Here is a 15,386-nt window from a genome sequence, read left to right as displayed (position 1 = left end):
GTTCATTGTTCCCATTTCAAACTCAACAAAAGGTTTAATACGTGTTCGATTTTCAGTATACAATATTTCCGTTCATACCCAATCTCATTTCATGCTCACGGGCTTTCAGTCTTAGATTGGCAATACTTGACGAGCGTCTTTCGGTATCCACAATTCCTCCGTTAGGTGGCGATGGCATGTTCGGTAATGGCGGGCTCATATCAAAATTTTCCCGCGCTTTGGCTGCAGACGACGTCATACTTGCTAACAAGTGTTGAAATGTCCCAGGTGGCGGCATAGGTACTGCTAGTGGAGATAACCCACGAAGTCCTAGTCCGGGCGTAGCAGACGGCAAACCTAACGACATCGGCGAATAAAACGCTGGTGATAACGACGCGAGGGGTGATCCCAGACTATATCGATTGAACAACTGACTCTCGTATGTTTTGAGTAGGAGATCTGAGTAGGTTTGAGAAGCTGATGCTCCGAGAACACCACGAGCTGCTAGGTTTAATGTTCCTGAGTATGGGCTGTAAGGATGACCCTGAGTTCCGACTTTCTCTTTCTTCCTCCATTTGGCTCTTCTATTCTGGAACCAGACCTGGAAGTAGAAAACATTGATATTTGAAAATAGATTACTTATCGTCTTTGCCATTATAGATTAGCTACAGACGTTAGAGGTGTTTCTCTTTGAGTCCGGGGTTTGGTAGCCCTTTGATGATTTTTGAGCGTCCACAACCTTTTCACACTTTCACCCACTCTCTTTCCCACGTCCTAACCTACATCACCTCAAACTAGAAATTTCACTTTCTATTTATATATATGTGTTTATTCTATGTATGTCTGAGTCGCGAAAAAGGCGAGCTGTTAACACCATTATTAATGAGCTTAGCTAAAAAAAAAAATCCCTTTTCTGAAACCGAAGTATGATTAGTTAAACCGATAGCGATCCTATCCTTTAAAAGATTCATACTTTTTGTCATGCGTGTCATACATGCTTAAATTTATATATACACCATAAGATTACAAATAGCGATACACATTTGGCAATTTACATTTTATGACCAAGTTTATATAAACATATAAGAAGTACAAATTAAACAAACTTATGTTTATTGTATTGCTCAAGATAAATCTAATATTTCTTATTTCCGAATCGAAACGGATGAACAAATTTTCGATTTCTTAAGATGTTTACTGTGTGTTGTATAGTTATAAATTAAGATCGGTCTAAAGTGCAATTTAAATTGAGAAACAAGTAGAGTACATTTCTTACAATCGAACGCAGGGTCAAGTCTACTTGCGCTTACAAATCTTCATTTTGGATTCCAAGTGTATCTGAACTTAAAAGTGTGATCTGAACATTTTTGTACTTACTCAGTACTAGGATGAGCAACACTTTTGCAGTACAAAACGTTTCACTATGTGAAGTTTGTCTTACTTCAGACAAGTGAATTCAATGGAAACCTCTTTAAAATCTTGGCTGATTTCTTTAAAACGTATAGTCGACATCCTTTAATATCGATCAGTATTACATATACTTCATATTTTCTACATGGTGCAGAATTGTAGGACGTAAAACTCCATTCATTTCATTTTTGCTTGTGCGTTTTAATCGGACTGGGTCAAAGGCCTTGTGTCCCGGTAAAGAAACAATACAAGATTAAATGAGGACACACCATTGTGTCGGTCATCATAGAGAACTGAGATTGAGCCAGCACTGTTCTCTGTAGCTATGTGTTTCCATGCTTATTTGATTAAACTAGAAAAATTGGAAAATTGGAACCATTTCATTCCTAAAATTGGGTGGGTACAATTTCCGATTTAAGAAGCGGTATATGGCCTGCCAGGTACTTCCTTGCTAACCTGAATCCAAGCCTTCAACACTGTTGGATTTGTCAACCCGATGAAGCAGGTTGGATGGTTTTAATAGCGTCTAGTCAGTCACAGACACCGAACAAGAAATCGAGGGTTTTACAGACTGCGCTCGTTAAAGATCTCTCAACAATTGCAAATTCACAAAAATCATTTCCTTGATAATTGCCTCTATAGCTTCAGAGCAAAATCGTAAATTTTCTTTCCCTTGTCATTATAATAACAGCAGCGTATAATATGAGGTATCCTTTTTCTACCAGAAAGTCATCGAGTATCGCTTTAAAAAGTTTGACGAATTTCACACAAAAGTATTTTTCAGAGACTATGGGAAAGAAATTTTGAAGAGCGTACATCTGAGTTTCTGTCTACAATCTTTAATTTATAATTCTTGTTAAAATGTTGATTGAAATACTCAGACAAAAGTTGATATTTTTAACACCTAGCTAACAAGTAACACTTGTAGAAACTTATACTTTACAAGTCAAGGTAGTTTTCGTCAACGATATGTTCGCCCCTAAACACGACAAAACAGTCGAATGTCTTTACTTCGTTATACAAGTACATTGCTAGGTGTATTTTAAAGAGAAAAAGGTGTAAAAATTGTGGAACATAGGCATAAAAATATGATGGACAGCAAACTGCTTGGCAGTAAATTGTCATTTTTCTTCTAAAGGTAAAACGAATAAAAATGAATATTAATATTAAAAATGTCATCATTGGGTGCTCGGCATTATAATTAATCATGGTCGAGGAACCTCCCTTGAATACTTTTAATGTTGTTCATATGATAGTCAAAGGTGCACTGTTGTTATGTAAGAAAACACTGGACACAAATGGTGAATTATATTAAATGTTATATTTTGGTAAAGTCAGGGATCCCAGTAAGCAATAAAAAAAATAGGACATGAAAAATATCAGCTGAAGATAATGGGAAATTTTTACATGCTTGTATAGTCATTTCCTAAGTAGAGATATTTTAATCCATTCAACCAAATTTGTAATAGTTTTATTTGATAATATGAAAACAATATCACTGCTCAGAAAAATAGACGAATTACTTTAAATGGAGGAAGTCGCGGATTCCTGTTAAGTTTAGCTTATTTCAACGTTTTCTGTATATTATCATTAGAATTTTGTTCATGGAACTTCAGGACGCCCAGTTCCCAATCCCCTAGGTATTGTTGCATGACCGCAAAGATATGTACTGTCCGGACAGAATGTACCAAATACACACTGTATGAACCTTCGATCGGTCAGAATGGTAGAACTAGAAATCAATTTCATTGCATATCAACACTTTTTTAACAAAACGATAACAGTAAAAAGGGGTAAGACCTCCCACGATTTGTTGACTGTTTAATTACACATCTTAACTGACACTTGAAAGGAGTCGAGAGTTAAGCAAAGATTTTCATACACGAATTTCTAGTGTTGAACCAAGGCGAACAATAATACTAAATCATGGTGAACGGAGAATCTTATACAGTTGATAAAACTCGATCTTAACGCTCATATCGAGCAATTGACCGCCTATTACCACCAGATTGACGCAGATTTCGAAACCTCCGGTTGACGATAGGTTGCAAATTTGACAACAGAGTACAACATGAGCAGCTGGCGGCAATTTTCATCTCGGCGACCTTATGCTCGAAAACTTAAAAAATTCAGATTTTAGGAAATATAGTAATCTGATCAGATAAAAAATAATTATTCAATTTTAGTGATTGACCAATCAGATGATTGAAACAATAAAATCATATTAATTTTTCCAGAATAAGGTCCCAGGTCTAGAAAATGACCTACATGGACAACCCGCCGGCAGTACACCGAAAAGTTATTCGCATTCTCTTCTTACCAAGCAGGATAGGTCATTTTTTACCTGGGGTGTTTTCTTGAAGTTCATTTGGTTAATTGGTATTACTAATTACACAAAATAACACTTCAAGTGAAAAACAAACAAGGAGCAGACGTCGAATCAAAAAGGCGGGAATATATTAACTCTATTGTACCCGATCAATTAGAAATTGTGTTTTAACACCCAGGTCAAATTCAATCCGGCTGGTGAGAAGTGCCGACCTGAATAGTCAACTAACTTACAGTTAAGAAAAACTATTAAAAAGAAATAACCTCACTAAAAACTAACTTTAAAATAAATCCAAGAAGAAAAATCAAAAATACGAAATTATAGCGTGATATATGACTGGATTTGTTCGGTTTTTCAATATTTTTATTGCGTCAAATACATCTATTTCCTGTAACGAGTACAAAATTGTGATGAAAACGCAGAACCACCACAAGGCCTTGATTCAGTGGGCGAAAAGGAAGGTCATTTCGCTTATGAGGCTGTAATAACGTTGTGTTCTTAATTTTGGTAAAATAGTCAAATTAAATAAACCAAGTACTTACGCCCGAAACGCAAAACGAAACCTTAAATTCATACAACATATTGGCGACACATTGGTATCGGCTAATGAACTCTGCATGATGAAGTACATGCATATCAATCATACGTGCGTAAGTACTTCATAATGAAAAGTGGTAGCAGGGTCTAGAAGAGTAAGCATCCCCTTCCTTGCACCACACCGATCACAAACACTACAAATAGTATCGTACAAAGAATAGTACTACAGCATGAAAAACGGAAACTAATATTCAGTGAGATGGATGCGGGACTCGTCAAAGCTACCTTACCCCATCTTTCTCTGAAAACTGCTTGAAACAATAGAAAAATAAATGGCATTCTTTCTGTACATTTAAACTATTACCTTAATTTGTTAAAAAGTTTGAGCGGTGGGGGGTTCGGGCAAACCAATTTTTATAATTGGTGAGGCGACTCAGTCAATTTATTTCAATTTAAATTCACAAAGCCAATATTGACTTTTAGAAGTGGGTATATAATAGTGTCAAAATAGACAAATAATTATTAAAACGTGCTGAGATGTACGAGATCGGAGATAGTCAATACAACCTTTATTGTATTGGTGAAGTATCACGTGACGTTATGAAAAAATACCAGACTACAATTTGAAAACATTTATTGTTATGACGCCATTTTGAATTTGAATAAAACGCGTATTTTATGAACCAACACAAGATAAATATTTAGTTCTTGTATTTAAAAGGTCTTATTGCACTCCATTTATCTAATCATTAATATTAATATACGTGCTGTCGGTCTGAAGACGATAGAATTGTAATGCATCACTCAGAGGCAATGGTATACTTATGAAATTGTTCGTCGATAGCTTTGTTTACCATAACGAAAAGGGTGATGCAGTTTTTGTTTGAATTTTATCCACTGTTATGATTGAAGCCTGGACAAGCATTTATTATGGAAATTCACTTAGAATTCCAGACAGGCTTCCAGCGGAAAAAAAGACCTAATCCAGTAATGGCAAAACAAGTAGGCCTACGGTAAAAAAATATATTCGTTTTGTTATCAAAATAGATGGTAAAATAATAAACAGCAATTTGCACGCATATTAAGCAAAATTTTTTTTTGCAAGGCACAAGGGATACCAATACTAATCATTGCTTGAAACTTGAGAATGACGCAAATTATGAATGTAAAATTTAAAATTTTTTTAATACGTTTTTGCCCAAATTATGTGTTAAAATGCACCAAATCAATTCAATATTTGACATTTTCTTGGCAGAAGCCGCTCCAGGAGAGCCATGCGACTATGACGTCTGCACAGTTTCCACATATTGAATTCAGTCTCAACAGTTGTCCCACATTGTGGCAGTCTTCCCGTATTTCTACCCCCAGTCTCGAAAGGCTAGCACCACCACTGCAAACCAGTCTGTTTATAAAAAAAAACCTCGAGTTGTAGATATGCAGTAAACACTGCGATGGGAGGTTTAAAGAATACATAATAATAAACCATTGAGTCTTACGGACACTTCACACAATTCGGTCGGTAAAACTTATCCTTGTTAAGGCCGAAACTGTCGATGGGACTAATGACAAAAAATGTACGATTGGACCGCCGCAGTGTCAATATTATGAGAGTTAAGTCAATGACTTGATTGAGTTGATTTGTTGATGTTTGACCATTGTGTTAACCTTGTTGTCCACTAACTGACCAATGTCCAGTTTCACAGTTTGACGTCTAGCCGAGATTTCGTGAGATAATCAGGGATTATTGTGAGAATTACCCTTCAAGATAGTTTAACTAATCTCAACAGGTGCCTAGACAAATAACCAAACAAATAACCTGAACTCAAGTTATTTAATTAACAATCTGATTTACTAACTTTTCTCATCTGTGACATTTTCTTTTGTTTTTCGCTACAATTTCTTTGTTATTTTCGTTAAGATAAAATGATATGAGTTTTACGCCCAACTCTTCTGCACTTTCAGTAATTAGACTACCGAAGGCGGTATTATTTTGTTGGAACAAGGACGGCAGGATACGTTGCATGGAAATTAAAGAAGCGTTTGTTTCCATAACGCTGTGTACAACTTCAATCTCTTTGTTATTTTTGTTAAGATAAAAGGATATGATTGAGTTTTACGTCCTCCTCTTTTGCACCTTCAGTGATTGTGCTAATCAAGGCGGTGTTACAAGGGAAACAACTTTGAATATATGACATTATGACACAGCTTTATGGAACAACGATCACTCGTGAGACGACGACATGAGAAGTTCGTGGAAACTTTGCATAGAACTTTAATGTCTGTCTGCGTATACTTATAACTGAACCCACTAAAATAAAAGAAGAAAAAAAACCACAGTGAAGCCTTTCCAAATCGCACACTCTATAAACTGACATCACACCCTCTACACCGACGTATTTTGAAAAATATAGGATTTCTGTAAATCTTTAACAAACAGGCAATGCTCCGTTGGCTATTAAGCCAACCAGTCCAACATTCATCTATCCACAAGAATTAGACAAGCTTAAATATGATTCTGTAACCCATAAAAGTATTCGTAATAGACAACGAGATCTGCAGAAAAAACAAACGTTGTGCGATTCGTTTTTCTGACCTTGTTCACGCAGGGAAGTTGCTCCAGAATGTCTTCACAATAATCACTAAATCATTATTAAATGCAGAATGATTTAATCATTTATACGAATAAATTCCCATCAGTTAATCACTTTCTATTATCGTGTGAAAGTCGACATTGATAATCCTAAATTAAACAATTTTTTGACACTGGGGTCAAATGTAAAATTTGGACAGGTCAGTTTGTCAAAGGATTTTATACTATTTGCTTATTTCTCAATTATGTGGATGACATTTTAAAAGAATTTTCAAATCTTGTGAGAATTTTCTATATTTGAGGCAGAAAAATTGTATGGGTTATAAGAAAAAATAAGTCGTGAAGGATGTATGAATACTTCCATAAGAAATCTTTCTAACGTAGGTGTAGTTGTAATGTTTCTTTCGATCAATGACTCTTTCATAGTTTTTAATGTTAGGTTTCCCATAGAATACAGTTCTGCCAAGTAATAAACCCTCAAAACAGTCCTACTAACAAACCCAGAAACTGGCCTGATCTGGCCCTTTTAATCTGAAAATGCATTTCCTTGATAAGGAAATCAGATCGAGTCAGAACCAAATAGACTTAAATGTATGCATCTGAAATTTTCCTTCCCGAGAATTGCTGTTACCTATGGGTCCGTAAAGGGAATCAAACCAAAATGGTCTTTGGTGGACAACTGTGCAGTCTAGCATCATCCAAATTGTCGCAGACGAAATTGTCGAAATCTTCATGTCCACACAGAATTTATTTTTTTTCGTCAAGATGACGTGACCAAAGTATAATAATTTGTAATGACGCTATTCTATTGTCAAAATTTACTTCATTGCCCAATTTTCAAAACATTTGGGTATAGACCATCTAATAGTCAACGTGCATGTTCAAATGTTTAGACTGGATGTTAGATAATTATTTTGGGAAATAACACCATCGTTCAAAATATCAAAACCTCTCTTCAATTGCCAAACGTAAAGAACAGAAAAAATAACATCTAATTGACAATTCTTCGAAAAATTTGCAGCCGAAATTATCTGCATTGTCTTATTGGGTGGGAAAAATGTAACGTTTTTACTGAATTTTACACATCTTAGTCCGAAATCTCTTGTTACCAGTCCACAACTTGTACTAGTACATGCATAAATGGTTAGAATGAGTGAACCCTGGATTTTTCTTTGCTTATGTATGGATGTCCCGCAGATGTTGTTTTGATGTCTTTGTTTCGAGCAATGTAGAAAGGACACTGTTCGGGAAGTAAATATACGCCCTGTCGGCCCTGTCCGAACAATGTTCCAGTAAATTCAAAACACAAGAACGTTGGTAACTAGATTTTTTATACTAATCGTGATGAGACCCTATTCGAATTTTTGTTTCGAACACTATGTTGCAGTAACAATATGAATGTCACATATGACATTTACACGGGCCTAATTCGATTCTTTGTGTTTGTCAATAAACTAGATGGCTAGATCCCTATCTTGATGAGACCCCATTCGATTAATTTTCTCGAACAATGATCCATTCCAGTAAAAAATATGACTGTCACTAATGGAACAGACCCTATTCGATTCTTTGTTTCTGTCAATACACCACGTATGGCTAGATTAAGTATACTTTTGAGACCTAATTGAATCCTTGTCTCAAACCATGTTCCAGAAAAATAGGAATGTCATTACTGTAATTTTAACAGGCCCAATTCAATGATTACACGTGGCTAGATGCACTTAACTTGATAAGACCCTATACGAATCCTTGTCTCGGACAATGCACTAGTGAAACAGGTGTACATATGTCTATTATGTATTTATACCTATGTTAAAGGTGTAACCTCACTAACTCTAGAGTCAACACTGATACACGTGGCTGTCTTTTTACACTAACTAACCTCAAGTTTGCATTTCTTTCATCTTACTTTAAATAGTCGCGATTATACAAGGCGTCATGAAGGCATACAGTATCAACGCACTTGCTTTATAATCAAAATACTGTTTAATAAACCTGTATTGACCATTAAGGATCCAACATCCGACCAATCTTACAGAGCAATGCAGTGGGGGCAATGGTGAGGCATTTTAGCAATTTGAAACATATTTTACTGTCATGGTTCCGATGACTTCTGATACAATCCTAAAAGCCATGACTGCTTTCAATACATTGATGTACCTTTGAGCAGTTTGGTAAGCGAGATTGTTAATGCCATTTCACAAATTGTGGAAACGAAAATTTCCTGTCCATGAATATAGTCCAATGGTCCCTTACAATCACCATCTGAATGACACACGGAGAAGACTGGCGTATTCTAGACTATTTTAACAAGAATGTCCAGAACGTGAGGCAATAATTGGTAAGGATTAAAGCAGCTATTCTGTTCAATTAGTGTTTGGCCCACCTCTCCCATGTTACTAGGTACAAACGTAGTGATGATCAGTGTAATCCAAACGCTTATCAAAATACACACAGGTAATGTGCGATTCAATTTATCTAAACGTAGGAGGCATATTGCTCGAGGGCCAAGGGTTAAATGATCATCTTAAGACGATTGTGTGTCGCGTGTTCGATTATCCTCCAAGGCACAACATCGTGTGATTCTGTGATACCCTAGATTGTTGATAGTGAACTCGATTTAAAGAAAAACTTGTCAGATCATGAATAGCAATAAAACCCTAATCAGATACAAATTATCTAAAAAAAAAAACAAAAAACACCGGACAATGGACACCGCCTTCAACGGCAAAAAAGTTAATTATCTTAACCAGGAATAACGAAATTAAAAGCAACCATATTTAAGCGAAAATTTCCATACATTGGTCAGGAGATTTTCTCCTATTTTACCCCGGATTTTTTCCATTAAATCATCGATCAGAATAAAAATAGAAAATAAACCTAGTTATTTTTGCCCTAAAGATAAAATACTTTAAAGTATACACAAAACAAAACTTCGTGGCTTGGGAAATTTGAACTTTTTTATACAATTACATTATTCGCTCAATTTTCGTGAAAAACGATTTTTATGAAATTTTTGGTTGTTTCTGTTATTATCTGACTCCTTTCGAGAATGGACGCAAACGATTGGGTAACGTAACGCCATTCATTTTCATATATTGCCCATTGGCCATTTGAATATGTATATACAATTGATGTATCGAGCACCATTTTAACAGTAGTCTATATCGCTTTACAATTGATTTATTGAGCACTATTTTAACAGTGGTATTTCTATATCGCTCTTCAATTGATGTATTGAGCACTATTTTAACAGTGGTATTTCTATATCGCTTTACAATTGATGTATTGAGCACTATTTTAACAGTGGTATTTCTATATCGCTATACAATTGATGTATTGAGCACTATTTTAACAGTGGTATTTCTATATCGCTCTACAATTGATTTATTGAGCACTATTTTAACAGTGGTATTTCTATATCGCTCTACAATTGATGTATTGAGCACTATTTTAACAGTGATATTTCTATATCGCTCTACAATTGATGTATTGAGCACTATTTTAACAGTGGTATTTCTATATCACTCTACAATAGATGTATTGAGCACTGTTTTAACTGTGGTATTTCTATATCACTCTACAATTGATGTATTGAGCACTATTTTAACAGTGGTATTTCTATATCACTCTACAATTGATGTATTGAGCACTATGTTAACAGTGGTATTTCTATATCGCTCTACAATTCATGTATTTGGCAACTTTTTTAACAGTGATATTTCTATATCGCTCTACAATTGATATATTGGGCACTATTTTAACAATGGTATCTCTATATCGCTCTACAATTGATGTATTGAGCACTATTTAAACAGTGAAAATATATCATATAAGGCTATAAATATGCAAGAGATTTTACTGACCTGTACTCTAGCTTCTGTTAAGTCAATTCTCATTGCCAGTTCTTCCCTGAAATAACAAAAAAGTATAGGACGTAAAACAAAATGAAAATAACGAAAAATTCATTTTTTACAGAACAAAATATTTTCCTAAGTGTATAATAATTGTTAAGGAACGCTAAACACGGAAATGCCAATTTCTTATAAAAAATATTATGAATTAAGTGGTTTGTTCTGAAACGATGTGTTTTTTCTTCTTATCTTTCGTCCAAAATGCAATAATTTAAACACACAAAGAATGGTCTAAGTCCAATCAATGCAAAGTCAAAATCCTTTGATATTCAAATAAATATAAGTCTAGGATGAAATATACAGCATTGGTGTTCATTTAGAATATCTTTATATACACTGATGATGTGGTTTAACGCCTATTATTGTACATCAATTACCCCCCTTGTAGAGATAAAACATAAATTCAATATGGCGGTGATGACGATATCATGACGACGAGCCGTCAATCTTCGCACCGATCACAAGCCGAGATGTAATTGAATCGGCCTCATTACACCCCAAGTATCACGCGCCAAAAGATCGAACGCCTGACAAGAGATTTAAGAAGATTTTCAAGTCCAACTTAACAGATGTCGGTTTCCCGCCTTTTTGTTGGGACAATATGGAAAAAGTCTGAGAACACTTCTAAGACTCGTACGAGATAATGGAATTGAGAAGACAAGTACGTGCCGAATGGAAGAATTGAATAGTTTGAATATTTTCTCACAGTTAGCTATTAAAATTTCAATGGTGATATATTGGCGCTAATTACTCTTGAAAAATCTCATCTGGTCTACTAAACAGGAACTACTTGTGGTCGTGCATGTATACATAATAGTTTAAAGAATTGAGGTGAATTATCGGCTAATGAGATTTACTGGAAGCAGTTCCGGTAGTAGAGCGCTCAGGAAGACCGCAAAACAATGTTTCTTTTAATTCGCATACAAATTATTTCCTTCACAATAAGGACACCTCTTAAAAAAGAGAATAACCAAATTTCCTGTGAAAAGTGTTTGTTATTTTTCCAATGAAAAGAAATCATTTGGTGTTGAATTCCAATTATAGCAATAAAACACACTTTATATTCTTTAATAGCAATTAAGTGACGGATGCAAAAATGCCAATAATTGGAATAACAGGAAATCTTATAGACTCACAATCGCACTTTAAACCTAATTACACCACTTGTCCAACTTTGTACTCTGAATTTTGGTTAATGAACGAAATGCAAGATGACGTATATCAAATCACATGGCATCTTCACAATGTCGAGCTATTACTAACAGCGTCTAATTTGACTGCAATAGCCACTTCCTTGTATCACGGAAGTTGGAAAATGCCACAGTTTTAATTGGATTGTACGCTAGCGAATACAGTCAATCATTGCCCCCGAAACACGACAGCCAAATAGTTTAAAGTCTTTCTGTCGAGGGCTCTGATTGGCTGGATTCGCTAGCCTACATTATATTCCTGGGCCTTTAGAGAGCCGTCACTGTGGGTGTATAACACTATAAATAAGAGCTCTTATTATAATACATTCCATAATATTTGAAATTATTTAGTATACGTTATGCTACTTTTTATAAACAAAAAAAAAAAAAACAAGTACCCTAAAAAAAAATTCTTCACGCTGGCTATCTTTAAATTTGATAAACATGTATAAGAATTTTGAATAAAAAATGTTTTCGATATTGTTTCCTTCTTCGAAGACAATAGAAAAAGGTTAACAGTGCACCATCTTGCAACCCGAAGTGGAACAAAAGGTGAGCCTCAAATTTGATCAAATGTGTCAAAATAATCAACCGGAATGAAACAGTTTCCGTTATTTGCTCTGACAGCAATGTGTTCATCTTAAAGCAAAATAGAAAAATAATATTTAATGTTTTATTGCAAGCCCGGTAATTTAACTGCGATATTTACAACGTAAATTTACTTGCTATGATTATCGGCACCTTGTTTACAACTGTGCAAAGTTAGACAAACACCGACCCTTTAATCTCCAAAATAACGATTTGATCTCTATTTCTCATACTAAATTCCACACGCACGCTAGTTAGCTTTTGCTTGGGTTTGATGTTAACTTAGATTCCATCTTGGCTCGACTTTTGTTTGGATAATTGTCGTTTATTAGATTCGAGGGTATGTAACACGCTACCGCAAATCATTGTTCAAGTTTAAACTACAAACATAGTGCAAGGTGAAATCACTCTTTTGTATTTAAAGTCAAGATGTATAATAATAATAATAATAATAATAAGTATTGTTCCAAGGCAGTTGCTCAAAGAACATATATTTGCTGTTGGATTAAAAAAATATCGTCAGCCTGCTATGAATTTTTTTTAACTCAATGAGTAAAAATGACTTAATTAGACTGACGACCATGCAATACTACGCGATTAAAAAGTGCAATAAGTGTCGAATGCTTCTCAGAATACACCTTAAAATTAGAAATAAAGTTAACTAAAAACGGAACGAAAGTTTGGTCTTATTTTAATTAGACTGATGACTTTGTGACGTGAATTCAAGAATGATACAAAGTGACTTTAAAACGAAATCGATTTTCTTAAATACTTCTATCGATAGTTTACATCTTGTCTTGTTTATTTTGATTGTCAAAACGCCGATCGAGTTTGTATTCGTTTCGGGTTAAACGAATCAAGTATTTAAACGGAGCCGTCCCCTTCCTCGCCTTCACCAATTATCCTAGATTACTCAACCTGTGTAGAAAATTACCTCGTTGCTTTATCTAATTAAACGAAACAAATACAGCCCATACTGCAGTCCTTAACCTTCAAACAAACATTGCCATCTTTTTTTCGTTTCCCAAAATCTATTTTCACATCAAACGCTTGCAATCTTAACAAATTCTTTTTTTTTCAAATTCCGTTTCGTTTGAAATTTGATTCCGTACTTTGAATTAACCTCATTTCATAAATATTTGTTCATTTTTTCGTTTCAGTTTTGTTTTCCAATAAGACTTTTACACATGTTAAAATTTCGTGATATCCGGTTAATTTATTTAGTAATTGAAATTTTTGTCATTTCCCCAGTGAAGTCATTGTCTTTTGAATTCTTCGTTTTGTAATAAAGAAACATTCTTAACGATGTTATTGAATTGGATCAAACCAAACCATTTTTTCTCTAATGAGTGAGTCACTTAATTTAAACGAACGATTAAAATGTGTCGAAATCACGAGCATAAGTCCTTGAATTAGAAGAACCTAATAAAAATCCGTACAAGTAAAACAATTCCATTAAACAGTATAGCGAAATCGAGGGTAAAAGTAGTATAGTAGTGAACCCCTCCAAAGAGACATACCATCAGGTGTTCCGAAAAGAGTAAGCATGGTCTGCTTCATGCGCAATTTTATAGTAAGTACCGTATTCGACAGGAGCTCATTTTATGGTGCCAACTCGTGTTTTGGATATAAATACTCAACCCTACAGAGTGACTTTCGAAATTTAGGGCTGAAGTCTGTAGACTGAGAATACTATTTTTTTTATACGTAGTAAGTAGTTTGATGCTAAAACCAATAAGAACTTTTTCATAATCACTTGGCTTACTCCAATTGACTAGACTCTTCAATGTCATGCTACACACTTTTCATTTTTATTGCGCTACAGTACGATATGTTTGGTGTTTACTAAAGAAGAGAATGTGCCGTTTTCCGAAACACCCGGTACCACTCTGACTAATTTGCACAACTAGAATAATCCACGAAGCTAAATTGCTTTGGGTGATTTTTTAACATAAATCTATGGCGAAAAGAATTCTTATCGGCTGTTGAAAGACAGAGATACGCACTAACCTTGTGAAAACGTCTGGATAATGCGTTTTCTGAAATGCCCTTTCAAGCTCTTCCAGTTGGTAGCTGGTAAATGTGGTCCGATATCTCCTTTGTTTTCTTTTCCCATACTCCTCCATATCTCTGTCTCCATCCAGGAAGTCACCAGCCTCACTTCCGGTTTTATCATCATGCGGAATTTCATTAAAGTCTGTGTTTTGCTCTTCGCCGTCGTGACCCGATTCTGAGCACATATCATGAACACTTCCGTTTCCGGTGTCGTCTAATGAGTCTTTGGGAGAAAGATGACAATGTTTGATGTCTGTGAAATCAGGAACTCTATTGTCAATAACACAGACATTGTCTCCAGTTTGTTCAGTGGAGTTAGCTCTCTTTGTTGAGGAACTCCCCTGAAACTTGTGTTCCAGGTTGATTCTTGGTCGTGCCAAAAACCAACTGATATCGCGACATCTTGCTTGTAGAAGAGGATTTTGGGCCCATGATGGCGACTGTTCCGATACTGGACTGCAAGATGGTGATGTTTTCTGTTCTTCTTCTGTTACTCGTTTGTTTGGTGAGCGGTTACCATCTAAAAAAAGAAATATTGATGAAATTAGTTTTGGAAATTAGAAGAGGCATTCTCTGTATCCGTAGATGCTTTTTCCATGTACGCCCCTCCGACCTCCCATTTTTGATAGGAGAAAAACGAGATCGAACGATGGACTAACAATAAACAATACAATAAACAATATTTTATTAAAATGTTAGAGTAATGCAAATATTATAAAATGAAGAAGTTAAAATTTTAAATATCAGATATAATTTCTTTGTTTGAAAATATTAGATATGTCAGAAATCAATTT

At 35.0% G+C, this 15,386-nt stretch overlaps 1 protein-coding gene across 1 annotated transcript; it reads right to left on the bottom strand.

The window, feature by feature from the left end:
• Window positions 1-538: 538 nt before the first annotated feature.
• On the bottom strand, window positions 539-14,639 carry LOTGIDRAFT_78925 (hypothetical protein; the record flags this gene model as incomplete). Its single annotated transcript, XM_009065121.1, has 3 exons — window positions 539-580; window positions 10,712-10,757; window positions 14,548-14,639. Coding segments are annotated over 3 exons (180 nt in total), but the record flags the coding sequence as incomplete, so codon positions are not given.
• Between the last annotated feature and the right edge of the window lie 747 nt (window positions 14,640-15,386).

This window comes from Lottia gigantea (assembly GCF_000327385.1).
Source record: "Lottia gigantea unplaced genomic scaffold LOTGIsca_68, whole genome shotgun sequence".
Lineage (NCBI taxonomy): Eukaryota > Metazoa > Mollusca > Gastropoda > Lottiidae > Lottia > Lottia gigantea.
This window is presented reverse-complemented; position numbering and strand designations above follow the sequence as displayed.